Raw genomic sequence first — 24,848 nt, 5'->3', positions numbered from 1 at the left:
AGAATATGAATCCTTGCAGTCACGAAAGCTTCAAATCTAGAAGAGGGAGTGAGTTGGCAACTCCACGCCCAGTGGCGATGTTTACACATCACACACCAGGTTCTCATTTAAAGCCAGGTTTTCATTGAAAGCTGCTGAGTCGACCTAGGGGAAGCCCAGGACCAGCTCAGGTGGTCGGATGAGTAGCTTTGCGAGCTAACCGCTATGCTACCGCTGCACACAACAGTACACACTCGCATACATGCACCAGTCTTATTCTTAGGTTTTTTCGGTAAAGTCACGTAGGTAAAACATCAAAATTAATGAAAATAAAATAAAACAAAAATCACGACGTTTCGGAGGCAACACAAGTCTCCGTCATCAGGTGGGACCGTCACAGCCAGATTTGCTGCATCAAGTGAGGCAATGATTCAAGAAGTAATCCCTTATAAGCAAGTTTGGAGGGGGGAGGAGAGGGGGGGGGGAGCTCATCAGAATGTGGTAGCCAATGAATGGAACGTATCGGGAGGGAGGGGGGGGCGGGGAGGGGGAGGGCCAAAAAAAATGGGCGACGGCTTGGACGTGTGCAGCAACCGCGTCCAAGCCGTCGCCCATTTTTTTTGGCCCTCCCCCTCCCGCCCCCCTCCCTCCCGATACGTTCCATTCATTGGCTACCACATTCTGATGAGCTCCCCCCCCCCTCTCCTCCCCCCTTCAACTTACTTATAAGGGATTACATCTTGAATCATTGCCTCACTTGATGCAGCTAATCTGGCTGTGACGGTCCCACCTGATGACGGAGACTTGTGTTGCCTCCGAAACGTCCTGATTTTTGTTTTATTTTATTTTATTTTCATTAATTTTGATGTTTTACCTACGTGACTTTACCGAAAAAACCTAAGAATATGAATCCTTGCAGTCACAAAAGATTCAAATCTAGAATTAATGCACCAGTCTACCCAGGTCACTGTTGCAAATGAGACCCCAGTAAACATGGAAGTTGGGCCAACGTTGAACCAATGGTTCCAACCATATGCCTACGTTTGCTCAACGTTGGCATGTTTATTCCCGAGTTCTCAGCTGGGTAAACATACAAACTTCTATGCAAATCATTTACATGCCCACAAATACAAATATCTCTCATATGGCCTTAACAGAATTTGGGGGAAAGTGCTGTTGACCAAGCACCTACGAAGGCCGGCACGGCACGCGGTTGGTCGCTGACTATGCGCCCCATATTCCTTCGTGATTATTTACTGCAATTTTAGGGGGCCTCGGATACAAAAATGAATAAATCTCAGAACCTGCCGCCTATGATGTGGAGGCCGACTGCGTCTGTTTGGAGTTGCACATTCCGGAGCAGAAACCTTACACAAGAGCGCCCCAGACAGATCCATTTACCCAGCAGGTATGTGATTTCACCAAGGTTGGTGGCTATGGTTATGTTGTATATATTCATATATGCGACTTGTGTGTCTGTGTATTTATGTATATATAGGGGAGCGGTAATTTAGCGGTTAGCGTGCTGCGCTATGAACCCAGCGACCCGAGTTCAAATCCGGGTCATGGCCACCAACATCAATGACGATTATTTGAACCAGTCCTGGGTCTCCCCTAGGTCGACTCAGTCTCAAATGAGTGCCTACTGCGGTGTGCAAATATCGCCACTGGGGAGACAAAGGCGGCCGGGCGTGGTGTTGGCCTTCATAGGTGCTCGCTAACAACACTTTCCCTAACATTCTGTTTAGGCTATAAGGGGGATCTTTGTCTTCATATCTATAGGGTCTCCTTCAGTGTGACTTCACATTTGTACCGTGGATATTTACTCGTCAGAACTAACTGGCTTTGATTTTCCGCAAGGCTTATGGAAAAACCTAAACTGCAGCCGCACAAATTGTGGCAGATGCAGATGCAGGACTTGATGGAAAAAAAAACTCTCCAATGTGTGATTGTGGTGACCCACAACAGGTCGTGGAACATCTCGCGACTCGATGCTCGATTCACAAACACAAAGGAGGAATAATCACAGCGACATACTCTGCTGCTACTGACGCAATTATCGGGCTCAATCGCCACAATGTAAAATGACAGTTCATACTTGGTTTCTATTGGGTTAGGTCGTGTCAAAACGTGTGTAGTAAACCCTCCTCCACCCCGCGCAGGCAATTAATGAGTGTCACCTGAATCAAACGTGCCAAATTATTACTGGTAGAAACCTCCTGGTTACACCAGTCCACAGGGGATTATTGTGTCCGTCGTGCAAGGAGGGGCTGGGTGGGGAGGGTGGGGACGGGCTCGGTGGGGAGGGTAGGGAGGAGCTGGGTGGGGAGGGTGGGGAGGGGCTGGGTGGGGGGTGGGGCTGGGTGGGGAGGGGCTGGTCACCCCGTGGTGCCCTTATAAAACTCAACGTTTAACCTACTCACGCCGGCTTGTGCCCGCCCTCACAGTCGGGCATATTTGCGGAATACACCACGCCGCCGTTGACCCTGGCCATTGACCGAGCAAGCCAACGTTCCTACCAGCTCCCTCTGCAGGAATGTGTTTTGGATCTCATCAGCAGTTGTTCAAAATGTTTTATTTCTGCTCCAGCAGCACCACCGGTGGTGTCAGTGTTGTAATTGGAAAGGAATCTGGCAACATTTAAATGGCTACGGACGTTTCACTGGAGGTGACATCCGGCACCGTCCAGTTGTTGACAGGAGCTCAGATCTCGAGTGAAAGCCGACGTATGAAATAAAAGTTACGTTTGTTTTATTGTTATTCAAGAACCCAGAGTACAAAGGAGATTTCAAAAAGGGGTGGGGGGGACAGCAGTTGGCGTGTATCAAACCCGGAGCTATAAACCCTCAAAGTTATGGATCGACCAGGGAAATCTGGGCTCGCTGCCTTACTGCGATAGGGGTAACAATCAGGAGCAGTATATTTAAAATAAAAATTACAGTTGTTGTTCTATGTATGTATGTATGTTGAACTTCTTTCGCACCATACATAGCCAACCGTGCGAATCAGAGGTGTGGGGGAATGGCCAACAAACTAAACACAAAAAGGAGTTCTAAAGAAATTCGTTTTCAATATACAGAAGAAGAAGACGTACAGTCGACGTCGTACAGTCGGTTGACAGTAATTCAAATTACAATGACGTGTGGACTCGTTTGTGGAAGAGATGACAGTTGATGCGCAAAATTAGTGATGGTTTTGGAAGTGTCGACTGAACGTGCATTGGGAGAGGGAGGCAGGGTCCGGAGGGTCGTGAAAGCGGAGACGGAGTGGTGAAATGAGACACGTCGCGATTGGGAAAGGGTTGCAGCTGTGCGGAGTTAGTGGTGGCGATGACTTGACCATTGGGACCTCTCCATCAATCAGTGAATTGGAAATTTGTGATAATGGTGATGTTGATGGAACCATTCCAAACGCACACGTGTGTCCATACATACACGCATGCGTGTGTGTGTGTGTACGCGCATGTGTGTATGTGTGTGTGTGTGCATAAGCACGCATGTGTAAGTACATAAACACGCACACACAAAACAAAGACATAGATCCCCCGATCGCTTTTAACTTACTGCTGCGGCAAGCCATGTTAGCAAGAAGATATTAAGGTCTCCGTGGAGTCCGAGGAAGTGATGAGGCCAGGACCACACTTGGCCACTCCTCGTCTCCCTCTTGCCGTCGTTCGCAAGATAAAGATCCCCCATATATCTTACACAGGCTGTTGTGACAAGTGCAGTTATCAAGGCTGGCACGGCACACGAAACGTTGGTGTGACCAGCAGCACATCAAGCCACCTTTGTTTCCCATATGATGTTTATGGCGGTACCCCGGGGAATACCAAATAATACAAAATGGGCCGAGGCAATAAAATATTTTATTTCTGGGACGCTATTTTTCCAGGGGTGTACTTAACTCCGCAACTGGGGTACCAATCAATCCGAAATCAGTGCCACACTCCGCGATGTCAAAACGCAGCGAGGACGATTGCGCTGAAACCATGAACGCTCATACGCACCGTGGTGGTGCATCGTGTACAGCTCGTCGAGATGAGTCGATTGCCGCATCGCCGACCATCAACAGACTAAAGATGACTGCATCACGGACATTATACGAGAGCCGGGGTCCTATGGTACCCCGGGGTACCGCCATAAGGTTCGTGTGCTGATGTTTACACCAGGTGCTCGATTAAGTTTGGGTTGACCTAGGGGAGACCGACGACCGGTTCAGGTATTCATGAACGGATATCGAAAGCAGGTCACCAGGTTCATAGAGCAGCTCCATATGTATATTTAACTTCTTTCGCACCGTACGTAGCCAAGCGTGCTAATCTGAGGTGCGGGGAAAAGACAACAAACTACAGTAGACACAAAAATATATTCTAAAGAAATTAGTTGTGTCCTTGTAGGTAGCCACGCAACATTTCACCGTCCCTCCAAATCGGCGATTTCATTAATGATCACTATTTGGGAGCCACGATTTGATTCCACAATTAATTTTTCGTCTCTTATTTTCACCATTTCATTTTAAAAAATTCTATTTTTTCAATCAACAGCGTAAATTTAGCGTAGCATAACATGTGCAAATACTGTCGATTCACTGTAAAACATCGCTTCTAATGCACGGAATTCGATGGCTGTATCTTGTAAGAGTTTGTTTTGATAAATCTATGCATCGTTACATGGGGTATGTTCATGTTTCACGTGGGTAACCAAACGCACACAAAACCGCTCCACACACACACGACTCTCGCAGTCTCTTCTTTACCTTTATATTTCGCCTTTAAATAAATCTTCGGTTATTAAACTCTTATTTTTGGTTCTTTCGGTAAAGTCACGTAGAAGGGGAAAAACCCATAAAACAATTGTTTAATATGTTTATTATTTTATTATTTCCCTTCTACGTGACTTTACCGAAAGAACCAAGAATATGAATCCCTGCAGTCACGAAAGCTTTAAATACAAATTTATTAAACTCTGTTGACAGGACGTTTTGTTATTCTTCAATAAGTGTGGTGGGTTTTTTTTCTGACCACTCCAGTTTCCTCTGATATGCTAATTGGTCGTTTATGAAATTGGCCAAACATTATCATGCACTGCATCGCGCCCACTTTCTGTCTTGAACGCTTTTCCTTCTGTTATTAGGAAGCCACTGGAGCTGTTTACTCTTAAAAATAGATTGAAAATCATTTCTCTAAAACTTATTTTTTGTTTAGTTTGTTGTCCTTCCCCCGCACCTCTGATAAGCATGGTTGGCTACATACGGTGCGAAAGAAGTTCAACATACTGTACATACATGCAGAACCCTTGAGACTTAGCAAGGCTTTTTTATTTATTATAAACAACAGACAGTTTTTGCCATTCCACTGCTGGATGAGTCATCACAATTATTTGACCATAATTCACCACACTGCTCACCGCAGGTTGGTAAAGGTTTAAAAAAAATTGTTCAGCAAATGATTTTACACGTGACTTTCACACAGAGCACAAGATGCCCAAGAAAAATAAGTAATTGAACAATTCAATTGAAATTTGTGAAGAGGGAGAGAGCTTATTGACGTTGGAGCTTCAAAGTACCATACAGCAATGGACTTCCCTGCACGGACCTCTATTGTGTGCCCTGCAGGCCGTATGACAACCTGTTTGTGCCTGGCGGTCACCCCTGCAAAACTTCCGAGGGTCTTTATGCTCTTAGTATTATCGGTAAAGTCACGTAGGTAAAAAAATGAAATAAAAATTAATACAAATAATATATTTATTATTATTTTATTTTTATAATTTTTTTAATTAATTTTCATTAATTTTAATTAATTTTAATTTCATTTTTTAGCTACGTGACTTTACCGGAAAAAACTAAGAGTATGAATCCTTGCAGTCACGAAAGCTTCAAATCTAGAAGGACATCTGAGCGTTCATTTTCACTGGGCCTGACGAGAATGGGCAGCAGTCTGGTCGATTGGGTCATAGGAGTCGTTATCACCAGCACACGGACACGAACCCTCTACATCGCGAATGGGCGATCATCGTTAAATACCCTTCGACCGCCCACCTGCATTTTAAAATACATATATTGCTGTTGTTCCTCTTCTTCCCTGTAAAGTAACGCGAAGCATTCCTGAGCGTGTGCGCAGGGCAGTTGCTTTGAGAAATCGCCGGCATTGCAAGTATTTATAGGAACGGCCACATCTTCACACGTGCGCGCACGCACATGCTAGGGCAGCCTGCGGAGAGAGATTGAGAAAGTGGAGGCAGACGCCCGTAATTCCGTCAAGGTTATTAATAGAATCTGCTGGGGAGTGCTGGCTTCGGAGTCTGGGTGGCCCACGGCAAGTGCGTCGAGTGGGAGGGAGAGAGAGAGAGAGAGGGGCAGAGAGAGGCGCTCAACACACGCGACGGCGGACTGAACAGCCGAGCGCGAGCGAGGAATCGAACCTCCGTCTCTCGGAAAAGGGTGATCGCCGTCTCTTATTTGTCGCAGACTCCGTAAGGGCCATGTCCAAAGTTTCCGTGCTGTAAGTATCGTGAGTTGGGCGAGCGGGCGGGCGAGTGAGAGAGCATGTGTGCTCAATGCACAACGGCTCAGCCCTGTGAGCTGTTGAGCTACGCTTGGGTTCCTGCTCAGGAACGTTGATAAAACGCAGATTGCAGCGTCTTGTAAACGGTTCATCGGTCGTGCTCTGTGCGGTATTGGAGAGCTCTGTTTGCTCCGACCTGTGGCTCTGCCTCAAGGTGGTGATTTCCACCGGGTTTGACCGAATAGCGGTCAACAGTTAAAGTGGCGGCGTGCTCCAGCGAGCAATTATCTTTGGTTCCGGCCCTAACCCGAACCCTACCGAGTACGCTTCTCACTACTAAGTGGTGCTCATTTATTGACTCTGGGGTGATGATATGCGCTGAGTTGACCTCGTGTTGATCAGGGTGTGAATATACTTGTTTTTTTAATTGTGAGATGAACACTCTAAACACAGTGCTATGTGGCTGGGAATCCATTTTCAAATCTGGTCTTAAGCATGAAGATATATGATCTAAATATTATTTGTCAGAACTAATGTTTATGGATGCTAAACGCTCTGGTCGTGTCTGTTCCTATGCGTGTTTTCCATCCGCGTTCGTCTTAAATCAGTTGATGTCAAAATCAGAGTGTCTCCCTATTCAAACAAGCTGTGGTGGCCCCGAGACAAAGGTTGGACATTCCACATTCCTATGGCAGGGCCAGTTTGCCATAGGATGACTACTGTGCAAACCAAGGGATGTTTTCAATTCCGGTGATCTGTGCAGGGAAGAGAGGAAAAACATATATACAGAATTCCCAGACTCGAGCTCTGTTTACCTGTTCACTTGTTCGTGTACCTGTGTGCAGCTTTATATCTGCCGTAGCCTCACCTATCAATAGACATTGGATCGATACAGTGTCTAGATCAGGGATGTGGAACCTCTCCCTTACTCCAAACTCCATCTATACAGGCGTCGGGGTCAGGATTGAACTCACGACCTCCTGTATAGCAGGCGAGCAAGTTAACATCTTGCCACCGTGGCGCCCATGCCTTTGGCATGGGCGCACGTTTACACACACACACAAGCGTTATCCAATAATAATCCGAAGTAATCAGGGCTCCCCTTTACTGCGTCAATGCGATGCCTGCGGCTGCTTTCCGCCAGAGGTCGCAACCGGGTACCCGATACCCGTACCCTACCCGATACCCGGCTACCTGTACCCGGCCGGGTACGGGTACGGGTAGCCGTTTGCGACCCTGGTGCGGCCGGGTACGGGTACGGGTAGGCCGTGAGTCACTGGTGAGTAACCGTTTGTTACTCATTTCGTGTAGGGTACGGGTAGGGAACGGGTACCCGTACCCGGCCGGGTACGGGTACCCATTTGCGACCCTGGTGCGGCCGGATACGGGTATGGGTAAGGAATCAAAACCCGTTTGCGACCTCTGCTTTCCGCTCACCAACGCGTTTATGCGTTGGTGAGCGCGTCTTAGTCTGCGATCTTCAATGTAGGAGTAGCAGATCCTCACTCTCCTGAAGCCCTGTCGTCGTGGGTAGCGAACCTCGCCATTGACAACTACAGTAGCTCCTGAACCATATTGGTGCTGCCATCATGCGCACGAATAGATTAAGATGCTTCTGCTGGTGGTGGATAAACATCGTGTGTGGGTTGCTTCGAAGTAGGAGGCCTCATGTGCACTTTTAAATCTACGTCGAAAACTAATTTCTTTAGAGCTGCTTTTTGTCTTCAGTTTGTCCTTCCCCTGCACCTGCGATTAGCACCGTTGACTACGTATGGAGCGAAAGGAGTTCAACACATGTACAAGTGGCTGTGGCCATCCGGAACAGGGGGCCAAAGGATCCCATCTGGACACCTGGATCTCATTTTTCATGACCTCTTGCCAGACACTTTGTCACTACACGTTGTGATAATTGGTTTTTTACCCTTTTATCTGGCAACAAAACTGACACTTTTTTTTACAAGGAGTCATGTTTGCATAGACCACAATATCTGCAGTCATAATGCAAACAAAAAACATAACTCTTTGAGTTGTGCGCCTTTTGGCGTCATCTGGTCCAACACCATGTGAGACTAGGCTCTAAGGAAAGCTGTCTCGGGTGTGGACCAATCAACTTCAAGGACAGTGCATACATTATCAGAGTTATGTTTTTTGTTTGCATTATGACTGCAGGTATTGTGGTCTATGCAAACATGACTCCTTGTAAAAAAAGGTGTCAGTTTTGTTGCCAGATAAAAGGGTAACAAAACAATTATCATATTTTTTACTGGCAAATGAGGTTCCAATGGTGTAAACTACACGCTGTGTGAAAGTACACACCTAGCTCTGCACAAGCAGATTGCTGATGTCGCCATCTAAGTAGGGAACAGTAGCTGTTGTTGTTGTCATTGTAGTTCTATTTATAAACAGTAAACACTGGCTGAAAACGGCACAGGGCTCATCCATCCAAGTCCTATCCAGGATCAAGCCTGCTTAGATTCTGCACATATGACAAGATTGCGTTTGTTCAGTGTGGTTTGGTGATAGGCGGTTGCATGTTTAGTTCTTTCCACATTTACGTTATCACCGTAGTTGTAGCTATACTTAAGTATGTATGTATGTTCAACTTATTTCGCATTGTACGTAGCCAACCATGCTGATCGGAGGTGCAGGGGAAGGACAACAAACGAAACACAAAAATCAGTTCTAAAGAAATCAGTTTTCAATCTATATTTAAACGTGCACAGTTCCAGTGGCTTCCTAATATCGGAAGGAAGAGCATTCCAGACGGCCACAGAAGCGCACCTGAAAGCTCAGCGCGATGCGGTGACCGCCTTGTATGTGTACGTTATGAGTGTGGGGACAGGAGGAGTCCTTTAAGTTCGCGATTCAATTCCTGTCACCTTTGCCTTTGATGCGCACAGGCAAATCTTCCCACGCGACGGCACCCTGAGCCGTGGCATCGACGGCGCTCACGAGAACCCGCCGCCTCCTCAGCATGAGCCGGCAGTGCATGCCACGGCGTGGCACAGCGACCCCGAGCCTACAGGGCACGCCACGGCGTGGCACAGCGACCCTGAGCGACTGGCACCGGCAGGTCCGGCTATGGCATGGTACAGCGACCCCGAGACGGCAGGTCCGGCCACGGCATGGCACAGCGACCCTGAGCCTGCAGGGCACGCCACGGCACGGCACAGCGACCCCGAGCGACTGGCACCGGCAGGTCCAGATATGGCGTGGTACAGCGACCCCGAGACGGCAGGGCCGGCCACGGCATGGCACAGCAACCCCGAACCAGCAGGGCACGCCACGGCACGGCACAGCAACCCCAAGCGACTGGCACCGGCAGGTCCAGATATGGCGTGGTACAGCGACCCCGAGACGGCAGGGCCGGCGACAGCACGGCACAGCGACCCCGAGCCGGCGGGTTCGACCACGGTGTGGCACAGCAACCCTGAGCCGACACGGTACGCCACGGCGTGGCACAGCGATACCGAGTCAGCAGGGCACAATGACCCCACGCGACCGGTGTCAGCAGCAGGGCTCGCCACAATGTGGCACGGCGACCTCGAGCGGAAAGGGCCCGCCACGGCACGGCACGGCGACCTGGAGCCGACAGGAAAGACCAGGGCGCGGCATGGTGACCCCAAGCGACCGGTGTCAATAGCAGGGCTCGCCACAATGTGGCACGGCGACCTCGAGCGGAAAGGGCACGCCACGGCACGGCACGGTGACCCCGAGCGACCGGCGTCAGCAGTGGTGGACTTCGCGGCCGGGCACGGCGACCCCGAGCCACTGGCACAGGCGGCCGTCCCGCCCCCCGTCACCCGCGTGTACGTGTCGCCCTGCAACGAGGTGACGGACCTGGGCCGCGTGCGCGAGCGCAAGGCCCGCGCCATCACCAATTCCGACCCTGCGCGCGTCGCGCGTTGCAATGCCAGCTATGTGCAGAAGGGCATCGTGTGCAGCCTAGGACCGCCGGAGGGGATCGTGGGAGCGTGCGCCCTGGCGAGCGCTTTGCCTGTCCCGCCAGCGCCGGCGGAGGGGAGCGGCGAGACGAGCGAGACGGTGCGCGCCTCCGCCAGCGCCGCTGCCAGCACCATCGCGGCGGCGCCCCCGCTCTCCATATCGCTGCCTCCGATGGAGGTCCGCAGGGAAAGGACCGTCCGTAAAGCGACGCAGAGCAGCCGCCTGTACTCTGCTCACGCCGGCGAGTGGCCAGATGGAGCGTTTGTGGAGGATGCCTCCACAGAGCAATGGGCTGGACGAGATGGAAATGGAGAGACTGTAGGAGGTTACGGCGGCGGCGGTGATGGTACCGGCGGTGGTGGTAATGGTGGCGGTACTGGCAGTGGTGGTAATGGTGGCGGTGTCGGCAGCAATGGAGTTGGAGGTGGCGACGTCCCCGTGGTGTTGACCTCGGCCGCCGACATCAACCTGATCGCGATGTCGCTCGCTTGCGAAGAGCTGTGCGAGGAAGAGGTGGGGCCGGCGGAATCGGCGGCGGTAACGACAACGGCGGTGGTGGCGGCGGCGGTGGCAGCGGCGGCCTCACAGCTGGATCAGCCGGGGGAGGTCAACGAGGTGGACGCACGTGACGCGTGGTGTCGGGACAACGCGCCCGCATGGGCCGCATCGAACGACGTGGGCGCTGAGCGAAAGGAGGAGGAGCAGGTGGAGGTGGCGGTGCTGGTGGCAGTGCAAGTGGAGGAGGAGGAAGGGGGTGCGACCGACAGGATGCAGGGTCTCTCCCGATATGGTGGTGCCGTGCCTATGTTGGGGCCTGTGGAGGACTGCGCATCGGAAGGACTCACCACGACGTACAGAGAGCGGGCGAAGCAAGCGAGTAAGTGCTCTCTTTCTCTCCTTGGCCATCCTTGTAGTTAGTGTTTAAGGTGGGAGTAGAGTGTGTGTGATGTGGGGAGTGGTGGCCTAGCAGTTAGCGCGCTCTGCTATAAACCCGGTGACCCAAGTTTGATTCTCGCTCACGGCCAACACCAGTGACGATTCTGGGCCTGCCAAAAGTAGACATAAATTAGTACCTGGTGCGGTGTGTAAACATCAGCACTTGGGAGACAAGAGCAACTGGGCGAGGTTAAAACTACACCACCCCACGTGGTCCATCCCGGACTTCATTGGTGCTCGCTAACAGCACTTGCTCCAAAAGCATGTTAAGACTATACAAGGGATCTTTGTCTTGTTACATCATGACTCAGAGAGCTGAACTATTACAAAGCAAGTGAAAAATAAACATGGCTTTTGAATGTAGATGCATGCAAATGCAAGGAGAGGGTAAGCAATTTGGACGTTTGTCATAGACCTTGCCAGAAAGTGTTGCAAGTGTAATTGGTGGGACATGTGTGCAGGATGGAGGATAGGTGACCGAAACAGTAGTACCTGCATGTCAGCGACCAATGGTTATGAGACTGTAACAGCAGATCTGGGGAGATCAGATGTTCACTGTGCAACTACTGCGGAGTCTTGTAGAAGAAAGGAAGGGCTGGCAGAATGTGATGGCATCTCAAGGCATTGGCCGTAATGACCTCTTGACCTTGTTGGTTTTACACCACGTGTTGAACAGTTGGTGCACCTGCATTGTGTTGTGTAGGATGACGTGCGCGCTGCGTGTGGTTCTCACATGCGGTGCCTGAAGAAAAACCGACAATGTTGACGATGCAGCCCATTTGTCATTGCGTTTGATAGATTGCGTGAGTGGTTAGCGCATTGATGCATCCTCTTTGTTTTACCGTAACCAGGGATTCATCTCTCATTGTATATTTTTGGGGTTGCTTGGAGACTAAGTACACGCGTGACGAGTTGCCATTGTCCATAGTGAGTGATACACTGGATGCGATGTATCGGGTGCGTAACATATTTTCTAGGTGGCAAATCCGGACAGACCCGGTTGAAATGAGATCCTGATTATAACAATGCAATGTGCTGAGATCCATGGAATCGTGTGGGTGTCAGGTGCAGCGTGCTGCCAGATGACCCATGATGTCCTTCCTCTGTGATTTGTACAGCAAAACTGTTTAAATTATAGTGTTCAGCTGTAGCAAGACAACAGCAGTCGAACTGTGGAGAGGCTGGCCCTGCCATGCAAATGTTGAAATTCCACCACTGGTTCAGGGTGCTTTGGCCAGAGGCACGTCTAAATTTACAAGTTAAACTAATTATTTGGTGATGCTGCTGCTGCTATGTTGGCAGTGGTGCACAAGCATTAATAACACACACAAAATCAACACAATTGTCAGTAATACTGCCTTAAAAGGAAATATATATAATAGGCGACATTTCTGAAAATTCCTCTATGTACTATGAAGAAGGGCCACTGCCTGAAATGTTGGCATTGACACACACGTGTTGTTGACGGATGGGAGCACAGAAGTACAGTTCAACAATGTGTATTTCTACACTGTCCTCTGCTGCCCACCACATATCCCCGCAGCACTACGACTTCCTGTTTGGGCATGGTGGTCACCCATTCAAGCACTATCCAGGCTTAAACTCTGCTTAGCTTCCTAATTCTGTCAGGATCAGGAAAACTGTGGTTATTGGTTGTAGGTATATATCTTGATTTGAAGCTTTCATGACTTCAGTAATCCATACTCTTTGGTTCTTTCGGTAAAGTCACATAGGTATAACATAAAATAAAAATAAATCACGACGTTTTGGGCGCAACACAAGCGTCCGTCATCAGGTGGGAAAGCGTGGTCTGCTGCTAAGGCAGACAGTCTGCCTCCTGATGACGGACGCCTGTGTTGCACCCGAAACGTCGTGATTTATTTTTTATTTTACACCTACGTGACTTTACCGAAAGAACCAAAGAGTATGTAGATATATATATAAAGTACACACCCTATTGTAACATCCAGCTGAATGGTGCTCTGCTCAAGAGCGATTTACTCAAAAAGCAAAAGATTGCAAGTTCAGTCCCCAGTTAGGGTTCATTATTTCCAGAGTCGATGAGATGAGTGCCACTTTGTATGAAATGTCACAGTGGTCCTCCTCTGGATAGACAGACCATGGCATTGTCATGTGAAATTTACACCACTGGCACAGGGCAAACAGAGGAGACGAGTGCATCATTTGAGCAGGGATACACGTTAACATGGCTAGTGTAATCATAGTGATGTACACCCTTTTGTCAATCTACTGCTGGATGAAGGCCTCTTTGTGCCATGTCACTTGTGGGGGTGTTGTATCTATGGGATCTTTTTGCCTGTATTTGATTTTCTCATCATTGTGGTTGTAGATTGATCATACTTCACCACACTGATCAGTGTGGGTTGGTGAAGAGTGGGGGGGGGGGAGCCAGGATCGGTTTGGATATCACCTGCTACTGATGTTAGTCATGGCCCGGAATCGAACTTTGGTCGCCAGGTTCATCGTGCAATACGCGAACCACTTCCACCATTGCTCCACCACGAATATTGTAATACAAGCACATTCTATCTCCATTTGAAAAACATATAAAAGCTCTTGAATTTCCCGAGAATACACTGCAAGTGAATACAGTTGAAGTTCGATATAAGCACACCTTATATAAGCAAACATTATTACTGGTAGGAACCTGGTTACACCAGCCCACAGGGGATTATTGTGTCCGTCCGTCGTGCAGGGAGGGGCTGGGTGGGGAGGGTGGGGCTGGGTGGGGAGGGTGAGGAGGGGCTGGATGGGGAGGGTGAGGCTGGGTGGGGGGTGGGAGAGGTGGGGCTGGGTGGGGAGGGGCTGGTCACCCCGTGGTGCCCTTATAAAACTCAACGTTTAACCTACTCACGCCGGCTTGTGCCCGCCCTCAGTCGGGCATATTTGCGGAATACACCACGCCGCAGTTGACCCTGGCCATTGACCGAACAACCCAACGTTCCTACCAGCTCCCTCCGCAGGAATGTGTTTGGTGATACACGTATTGCGTTGGCAGTGATTCACAAGCACAAATAACAACAAATTCAACAGACTCGTCACTTTGCCTCTCTGTGCTGTGAAGAAGGGTCATTTGCTCGAAACGTGACCTATTATATTATTTTTCCTTTTAAGGTCACACAGTGTTATTGACGAATGTGTTGGGGTTTTTTTTTATATGAGCACAACTTTTATCCTGCTCATTGGGGGAAGGGGGGGGGGGATGGAACGGGACATTTCTGATATATCCAGCTTCTGCTGAAGCTGTAACCATTCGTTTTATTATAATATATTAGTGTTTGCATTTATACTGCACCCATAGCGTAACGAAACCTCTCAAATTGCAGTTTTTCAGCCGAGGGGACCCCTTGCCATCCTGTGACGTCGTTCGAAATTGAGTAGGCCACGCTTGCCGGTATCAAGGTCCGAATTCGCAAAATATGCCAAAATAACGACTCAAAATGACTTAATTCGATTAAGTAAGAGCGTCATCGCAAGTCCCCAAAGGGAGCCCTCCCAATCTCCACGGACCCTCACCTTGGTTACCGTGAAGGACGCCGAATTGATTGTGTTGTACCATAGGTACGCACGATCGTATATACAGACACCGCACGGACGTGATTTTGTTACGCGCTATACGGCAGTGCGAGGCCGTAGCCATGGAGTCAACATTGTGGGGGACCAAATCTTCCAGAAAAAATCATCTAAATTTGAAGACGAATTTCCTGCCATTTCCTGCCTAAAATATTACAAAAAATTCAATTGCACATAGGATGGACATTTTATTTATTTTTTACAATAATGTCTAATAGTGTATTGTATTACATTGCTCTGTTTTAACTTTTTTTTACCATTTCTTGTTTCATTGTATGTAATGGCAGAGATTAGGGATTAATAAAGTACAACCATAACCACAATCATATAAAAATAAATCTATGCATTGATTTATATGAAGACAAGTCCAGATATTGTGGCCAAGATTTAGCAAATTGTTATTTTTATTTACATAGCATAGCAATTATTTTTTATAGCAATATTTTGGGGGACATTTTGAGCATATTTGAATTTTGGGGGGGGGGGGATGTGTCCCCCCCCAATATATATTATAATTACAGCCTTGCGGCAGTGCGTTGTGATATGCGGCGCGACTATCGGGCCTTGCGGCGCCCCAGAGTTCCTGCCGTCTTGGGTTTCGCATTCCAGCGCCGTGGCTTTTCTCGTCTCCCAACGGAAGAGCGCAGCTGCAACGTGCCTTTTGGTGATGGTTGAGCATGCGGGGCGTGCTGAACGTGGCGATCCACAGCACGCCGGGAGCATGCGTTGTGTGAAACCAGGACAGTGGCGGCAGTGCCCTGCGGACGATGATAGCCTGAGCTGTTTATTTATTTATTGTTTTGTTGTTGTTGACAAGAGTCGAGTAAAAGGCACGAACCCTAACAAGGGTAGCAAGAGCAGTTTATGCGAATGCTGTCACAAGAGGTGACACGTTTGGTGCAACAGTCATTCGCTGACTATGGGTGATGAATGGAATGCAACAACGGCATGCTTCTTCTTGGTTCTTGGTTCTTTCGGTAGAGTCACGTAGAAGGGAAATAATAAAATAATAAAAATAAAACATAATAAAATACAATTCTCACGACGTTTCGGCCACAACGCAAGCGTTTTATTATTTCCCTTCTACGTGACTTTACCGAAAGAACCAAGAAGATGAATCCCTGCAGTCACGAAAATCGAAATTTAACGGCATGCTTCTCTCTCTCTCACCTGAAGACGATCGCTTGCTGTTGCGATCGAAACGTCGTGATCTATTATTTATTTTCCTATCTACGTGACTTTTCCCGAAAGAACCAAAGAGTATGAATTATTGCAGTCACGAAAGCTTAAAATCAAGAAGGGAGTGGGTTACAGATTTCTGCGACCCGAAGTCCAAGCTCATTGCTCCCGGGTTCTGGGATGGGGAAAAGGTTGGGTTCGCTGCGTCTACGGGCGTCTGAGCTCATTGATGTTGCAGCAAATTCGGCATATCCTCTCCCCATGAGCGTCTCCTTCTTACAGTGGCTCGTAGCCGCGCCGGTGGCCAGCCGCGCTTGCAGAAGCCCCGTTGATAATAATAATCATCAGCACAAAGTTATAGATGCATAATTGGGCCCGTAGACTTATGGATCAAAACATGTTTTGTTTTAATTCGGGAAATGGACCTAAGTCTATTCATTTTATACTCCCTGTATTGTTCCAATTCAGCACATGTGTGTGCTGAATAGTACTTTATACTTTTACCAAATACCTTATATAAGTATTCTGCAAATCTGTTGATGGCAAATTAGATTTGTTTCCGTGTTTTTTTCAAGAATCTATCAATTCTCTGTCTCCCTCTGTCTCCTTGTCTATCTCACTGTCTCCCTTTGACTGTTTTTCCCTCTCTCTGTCTCTACCTCCACCTCCCTGTTCTCTTGTTTCTCAATGGAATTGTACGTGTGTCTGTCTCCGTGTCTCTTCTCTATGTCTCTCTGTGTCTCTCTGGTGGGGAGCGGTAGTGTAGCGACGAGCGCGCTGCACTTCGAACATGGCCACATGAGTTTGATTCCTGCTCATGGCCACTACCAGTGACGATTATCTAAACCAGTTCTGGGCCTCCCCTAGGTCGACTCAGCCTCAAATGAGTACCTGGTGCGGTGTGTGAATATCGCCACTCGAAAGACAAATACGGCCGGGCGTGGTGCTGGCTACACACCCCATCATGTGACGTACCGGCCTTCATAGGTGCTCGCTAACAGCACTTGCTCCTACAGTCTGTTAAGGATTCATATTCTTAGGTTTTTTCGGTAAAGTCACGTAGGTAAGGCTATACGGGGAATCTTTGTCTTTGTGTCTCTCTGTCTCTTTCTCTCTGTCTGTCTGTCTCTAACTCTGTGTTAAACTCTGTCTCCCTGTCTATTTTTGTCAGTCTGTGACTCTGTCTCCCTCCGTCTGCATTTGGCTTTATCCAGGGCCACGAATGGATATGACTGTCGCCTGCATTGAGTATGGACACACTGGTTGACGTTTGTCATTTTCATTTGTAATTTTAATACACAACATATGAAGGTTGATTTGTAGACTTGTAGAGTAAATACAGTTTCCATTGCTGTGTTTGAGAATGGTCCGTTCCAACAAAATCCCGTGATTGTTATGATTTTTAGGAGTCTGTGAAAGCACCCAGACTCATGGAGCCACTTCAGGCAAAGTGAAAATTATTTAAACATCCGTGTAGCTTGAGCGCCCTCTAGTGGCACTAGCCTCTTTGTAAACAGCAGTTGAAACCAAGTCCACAGCAGTCAGATGCAGTCGTTTACAATACTGGGCTATATCCTCATCTTGATGAATGTTCACTTTCGGCAGAAACTTGGGTTATAACCTGAGGAAGGCTGCATCACCAACAATGGGGCAAATTGCCAAGGAGCTGTTTCCGCTGTGGTGTCAAGACGTGAACCTCCTTGCCCTCCTGTCCACGGATTGTGAATAACAAATGCTGCTGGTGTATCCTATAGCCTTTATTGAGTCAAACCTTACAACCTTATTTTTGGTTTTTAGTTTGTTGTCCTTCCTCGTATCTCCGATTAGCACAGTTGGCTATGTATGGTGCGAAAGAAGTTATACATACATACAGAAAAACTTAGGAATTCCAGTTTGTGTTTGCATTTTACTTCCTGGCAACGTCCTGGCATACAAGCGGCTTGTGAAACAACTAAAATCCACTCACACAATTTAGAAAGTGCAGCGGTTTTATATTCACATAAAACTTGCGGGCAGTCATTCCCCAGGGCCCATGCCAACCACGCTACTGCATTGATCAAGGGGCTTACTTGGCATCGTGTACGAGTACAAGCTGAAAAAAAGTATCGTTGCGACTCATCGGTGGGGAGCCCTTAAGGCCAGAGCCTAATGACAAAACTGTATGAGCAGACATGAAGAGGTCAACGCCTGTGAGATCTCGCAGAAAGAAGGCAGCAATGGCAATGTGTGTTTCCATCAGTGGCATTGGCCATGATAACCTCTGAGCCTTGCATAGAGTCGCATTTCTGGCAGAACCGGGTCCTGAAACAGCCTAGTCCAGGGGTCGGCAACCAAAATAACAAGAATAGCCATTTCTTTCCAATTCGGTACAAAATTCAGTATTTCAAGAGCCGCAATGCATCTATGTACATACTGTACATACGTACATATCGTCAAGAAGCAGCCCGTAAAGAGCCGCATGCGGCTCCAGAGCCGTAGGTTGCCGACCCCTGGCCTAGTCCATAAGGATTTGACCACACCAGTGGGGTGTATGGTAGAGGTAAATTAACCCCTGTGACGTGGATGGCGGGTTTCAAGTACGCATCCAGCAGTGGATTGACAAAAGTTCTACGCTTGGACTCATGTACCTCCTGTGCACAATGCAGTATCGATGCTGGCCGAGGCGAGGCTTTCTCGGTCCTGGGCTTGTATTAGTCGGTCAGTCAGTTTCACCACCACCACTGCGCTCCACAACTCTTTGCTCCCATCGCGTCCTCCGCAGGTTAACGGGAGCGCCGTGAACCCTGTGCCGGGGAGGGCGAAGCCGTGACACGGAGCCGTCAATGCACATTCCGTGAGCGCCGCGCCAGATTTACTTACTGGGCGAGAGGCGGCTATCTGGGAGGTTATGCGAGACCTTTGGAGTGCGCGCAGCGACGTCGCTGCCAGCCAACGCCACCAGCACCGCGCCCCCTGTCCAGTGCCCGCGTTGTCCTCGTCGTGTTGACCTGGTAGCGCCCGGTGTGGCCAATAGCGAGACGTTGCCCTCACAGGTAAAGGTGCAGCCCTGCAACGGCCTCAACTAGAGGGAGCTTTAGTGATTTCCCTCTAGACTATCGAGGTTATTCTTACATGCTGGCCAGCTGTCTTGGAAGATGTGGGAGTCCCCCACGCTTTACCCCACCGCACACTGTATGTAGGTGAACTTCTTTTGTACCGTATGTAGCTAACTGTGCTAATTGGAGGTGCAGGGGAAGGAGGCAGTAGGGATTGAAGAAGCATTTTGTTCAACTGCTGTGTGACCTCTGGATCGCATGCCCAGTACGGTAACCATTATACCGCGGACTGTGGGTAAAATATAATACATATATACACATGCATGGGTCTGTTTCACTATTAGAAATTCTGAAAATAACATCACTTACTTAAGTAACATCCCCTATGGCCCAATCACCCTGAATGTGCCCAGCTTCGTTAGATCTCGGAAGCTAAGCAGCTTTGAGCCTGGTTAGCACGTGAATGGGTGACCACCAAGGCTTGCCGGATGTTGTAGACACGGGAGCTGCACGGAGGTCGGGAGGTGTTAGCGCTGAATGTCAAGCCACCGAATGTGTGCGGTTTCTCAGTGCACTCCATTTTCTTCCCACACGAAGCCAAGCAATCGTTAATGGCATTGGCCAACATCTCAATGCCTGATCCTCTTGAGTCTCGGTACCTGACCCTGCTCAACTTATTGTCCCAACAAGGTGCCTTAATACAATACATGAGCAATAAGGATCAACCCTTTCTGGCAATCGGTGACCTCCAACCATCACCACCTGTAAAACCACACACACCACCAGTCTCATTCCCAGCTACCTCCACTGCCATCGTAAAACCAACACGGGGAATTGAAACAACAACGTGAGCCCCGTGTCTGTTTAAACATTCAGCCCAACATCGGGACAAGATAATTAAGTATTACCTTGAGAGGCAGACACAGGGACAGATGGGTGAGTGAACATATGCAGGTTAATGACGTAGTTCAGGAGATTGAACGAGCTCTTATCGTTCTTATCTTCTGTTCAGAATAATGATTGTGATGAATGTGAGCAGTTGTGAAAGTGTACGCTCATTCGTCTTGTAATGATTCAATTCCGCCGTGATTAGATGTGTAACGATGCATAGATTCATATCGATTCAGGTAAATGAAACACACGTGTAAGAATCCTTTTTTCGATTTGTATACGGTATGTTGTATGGGCCTATAAATACATCACCCATAATGTGCCCTTTCTCAACAAATCGTGGAAGCTAAGCAGGTTTCAGTTTGGATAATGCTTATGTGGGTACTCACCGCACTCACAAACAGGTTGTTATAGGCCGTGGAGCTACGTGATGTGCAGCAGAGGTGCGCAGCGATATCCATTGTTGTACTGCACTATGCTTCCACGTCCACGCTCCCCGCCTTTTTAACCCACGCTGAATAGCGCGGTGAATTGTAACTCGCATGGCCCGTGTGATGTTGTGCGATACAGTCATCCGGCAGTTGAATGACAAAAGGGTTGGAAACACATCCATATGCACAGAGCGAACGCAGCAATACATTTGTATTCAATGCATCGGATACATCCTTGACGTAAACCAGTGTTTCTCAGCCAGAGGCTCGCGGGCCACCTGGGGTATGTGGCAATGTCTTAGGGGGGGGGGTACGTGAGGTGATTTATAAATGTGCCTTAGACTTTCACATTCATTGTGCTTAATATGCTTACATTATTGATTTTTTTCGATTTAAAGCTTTCGTGACTGCAGAGATTCATCTTCTTGGTTCTTTCGGTAAAGTCACGTAGAAGGGAAATAATAAAATAATAAAAATAAAACATAATAAAATAATGCTCACGACTTTTCGGCCACAACGCAAGCAGCCATCCTCAGGTGAAGACCAGGTCTGTCGTGAGAATTATTTTATTATGTTTTATTTTTATTATTTTATTATTTCCCTTCTACGTGACTTTACCGAAAGAACCAAGAAGATACATTATTGATGTTGATTATTCATACATGTATTTCTCAGAACTATGTTGGATCAGGCAAGGGGGTACTCGGTTGAAACAACAATTCAACAGTAGCCATGAATGGTTGAGAACCACTGATTTCAACGTAAAAAGTGGCATCGCAGTGATGTCACTTGAATGTTACCATCATTGCACGCTTAGTCTTTGGTTTTTTCGGTAAAGTCACGTAGGTAAAAAATAAAATAAATACAACTAAATTTTAATTTATTTTATTTTTTACCTACGTGACTTTACCGAAAAAACAAAGAGTATGAATCCTTGCAGTCACGAAAGCTTCAAATCTAGAATCATTGCACGCTTGTCTGTAATTTTAAAGTTTATCGGCTCCGTGATCCCAGCATTTCTTGACCCACAGATCACTGCCAACTTTTCATCTTTATTTTGCAGATTACAGTGCAGCAATAACATGTTTTTTTTTAAATAATTAAAACGATTCTGATCATTGCTGCCGGTCACCTGATGCGGTCAAAAGACAGTTTTCTTGGTGAGTCATGAGTGGAATCTAAATAGCCGTGCAATGTGCAGTAGCAATAAATGATAAGTTCCACGCACCGCTTCCAACGGACTTTCGACCTACGAATATTCCAAAGACCACAGGTTTGGAACCACTGAATTCAATCGTGAAAATAAATAATGCTGACTTTGTAATTACTGGCGAAACGTCGTACTTAGATTGTAAATGTTGTGGCTTGGCTCTCCATCACACCGGTGTGCTGTACTAGTGACGAATTGGCACGTTCTGTTTACGTGACAACCCTTACTAGTTGGCTGTGTCGGGTGGTGGCAGGTTTAACGACACATTTATATATTTATGCGATCTAACCCAAAAAACCTCTTATGGATGATATTTCTTGCGAAAGCCTACGTGTTAAGCTGACTTTGTCTCCTCATATCCATCTATGTTCATAAAAATAAAGGTATTTCCTACACAACCCATCAGCCTCATTTCGCCACAGCCTTCTGGGAGGGCACAATCTCAAGCAGCATTGCTTCAAGACAAGCAAACTCTGGACCAGTTTCAACACACGGTGTCCCAGGGTAAAAACCTACTACTATACGGTGTCCCATTAGCAGAGCCGGGCTTGCTTGAATGAATGCTTGTAAACTGCCCACCTAACAGACGAGCACCCTCTGTTGAACGATGGGATCCTCGTTCCAAACAACGTTATATCGTGATACGGAGCGCAACAATAATTTGCGTTGTTGTGTAGGAAACAACCAAATTAGTAAGCAGACAATGCCCCCCTTCACATATCCATTTCTCTACATTAAAACATAACTCGTGAACATTCAAACTTATGTCGGACACATGCCAGGTCACACAGCATCGGCGTGCATCTGTTAGATAAGAGCTGTTTGCAGTATTGCTTGCATTCTTCTTTTAAGTGAATTCAATTACGGATACCATTACTGTAGCCTGCCTCTCACCCCACTCGAATGCCAAGCATCAATCACACAATTAAGCACTCCGGACAGGTCGTGCTGCACTCACGGTCTATCTGACACCCTCCTCCCAGCTCCCTCCCCCCCAGAACACTCGACTCACTGGAATTAAAACAATGGTGAAAGATAATACACGCGAGCGTGCAGTCGCATATGCTTGCACACATACCTACGGACTTATTTACATATGCACACATAGATTTGGATACTCCGAAAACACATAACACACGTGCAGTCGCACACACATGTTGTCACACAAAGATCCCCCCGTGTAGCCTGTAACAGGCTGTAGGGGAAAGTGCTGTTAGCGAGCACCTATGAAGGCCGGCACGGCACACGAAGGGGCGGGTGGCCAACACCACGGCCGTCCGCCTTTGTCTTCCCAGGTACTCACTTGAGGCTGAGTCGACCTAGGGGAGGCCCAGAACAGATTTAGATAACTGTCAGTGGTGTTATCCATGGTCGAGAATCGAACCCAGGCTGTCGAGTCCATTGCGCCGTAAGCCAACTCCTGTGACAATAACAACAACCGCCATTCGCCACTAAGTGGCGGTAACGTCACCACGACGCTTGTTCCAGGCCAAGTGCACCTTGAGGCCACGTGAAGTGTCGAACGCCCGCTGGCAGGAGGTCACGGGGCAGACCCAGCAGGTGCCACGGGTCGACTGACTGAGATGACCGAGATGACTGGCTGATGCACCACCTGTGCCCCCTACTGTGCCTCACTGTGACTACCCCTCCCAACACACACACACGTATTAAACTGACACTTCAACATACGGACATGGGCAGATAGTGGCCAACGCACGGTAGACACGCTGCCCCACCATGGTAATGTGGAATTTACCCACCACTGGCTTGGTATTTCTGAGGGTAAATAAGCGGCATTGCATATTTTGACCAGAGAGAGAGGAGAGATAAGAAGACGCTTTAACTTTAGGTTTTATTCGTTTGGAGGTCACTGATATTGACACGAACGCTCGCGCCTGATTGGTTGCATCTTATCTGAGCGCATGTTTTTTTTTACGCCTCCCCCCTCTCTCTACCACGGTTACTGAGGTAGCCAAATGCTCCCCACAGCACCCCCTCTCTCTCCTCCCACTCTAGTCCCCACCGCTACGCCGCTAAGTTTAGCGTTTACATCGCTCCGTGTGTGCGGGAGCGATTATATTTTTGGGAGCCGTGATGGAAGTGTATCTGGCCGTCCCAAAAGAGTCCGTGACTTAACACGTCCTTGTGTTTGCCACCTCTTGGAGCCACCTGTCTCTCTCCAAATATAGGCACACTCTTTCCATCCCCCCCTCCCCCTCCTCAACCACCCCGAGCTATTTGCATGCCCCAATGCCCGCGATGAGTGCCTGCCTATTAGAAATCCTCGGCAGGTTCCGACCTCTCCTGCCCATGACTTTGTGCGGTGGCTTTCTCGTGGTATTGCGTTGCGCGTGTTTTTTTTGCGCCAGTGAAAATGAACGCTCAGATGTCCTTCTAGATTTGAAGCTTTCGTGACTGCAAGGATTCATACTCTTAGGTTTTTTTCGGTAAAGTCACGTAGGTAAAAAATAAAATTAAAAGTTAATCAAAGTAATAATGGAAATAAAATAAAATAATAAATCACGACGTTTCGGAGCTAACACAAGTCTCCATCATCAGGTGTGACGGTCCCACCTCAGTAATTTTAGCTGTGACGGTCCCACCTGATGACGGAGACTTGTGTTGCCTCCGAAACGTCGTGATTTATTATTTTATTTTATTTCCATTATTACTTGTATTAACTTGTAATTTTCTTTTTTACCTACGTGACTTTACCGAAAAAACCTAAGAGTATGCTTAGATGTCCTGTTCAGCCAGTAACTTCGAAGCTTCGTTTGCGAAAATCCAAAGTGTCTCGCTACTCAAGTGTCGGTAAAAAAGGTGTAATAATAGGTGAAGTATTCAAAGAAAATAATAGGTTAAATCAGTATGCACGTTGAACTTCTTTCACACCATGCATAGCCGACAGTGCTAATCGGAGTAGGCTAAGCACATTGTTATTCTGTCAATTCGCTCCGTTCTCTTTGTCCCGTTCACTATCAGCGGAGAGCTCCGATGGTGGATCTGCTCCCCATTCCAACCTAACACCTCCAACTCGTGCACAGAACTCCCCATCTCCCATCTCACCTCACATTGACGCTGGTCACACGATTTGTTTGAACGGATATTTCTGTGTTTGTTTGCGTCTAACTCCGGCTGTGCCCTTG

The 24,848-nt window shown here is 48.0% G+C and overlaps 1 protein-coding gene across 1 annotated transcript in view; it reads left to right on the top strand.

Moving 5' to 3' along the window:
• Positions 1-6,151: 6,151 nt before the first annotated feature.
• The window catches only part of LOC144946489 (uncharacterized), a 45,962-nt gene continuing 27,265 nt past the window's right edge, over positions 6,152-24,848 (top strand). Inside the window, exons 1-2 of the mRNA XM_078875420.1 lie at positions 6,152-6,478; positions 9,382-11,303. Coding sequence (XP_078731546.1) covers positions 6,459-6,478; positions 9,382-11,303 — 1,942 coding nt within the window. The 5' untranslated portion in view covers positions 6,152-6,458. The remainder of the gene's footprint in view (positions 6,479-9,381; positions 11,304-24,848) is intronic.

This window comes from Lampetra fluviatilis, chromosome 41, assembly GCF_964198595.1.
Source record: "Lampetra fluviatilis chromosome 41, kcLamFluv1.1, whole genome shotgun sequence".
NCBI lineage: Eukaryota > Metazoa > Chordata > Hyperoartia > Petromyzontiformes > Petromyzontidae > Lampetra > Lampetra fluviatilis.
Note: the sequence above shows the minus strand (reverse complement) of the source record. Positions and strands in the feature narration are given on the sequence as shown.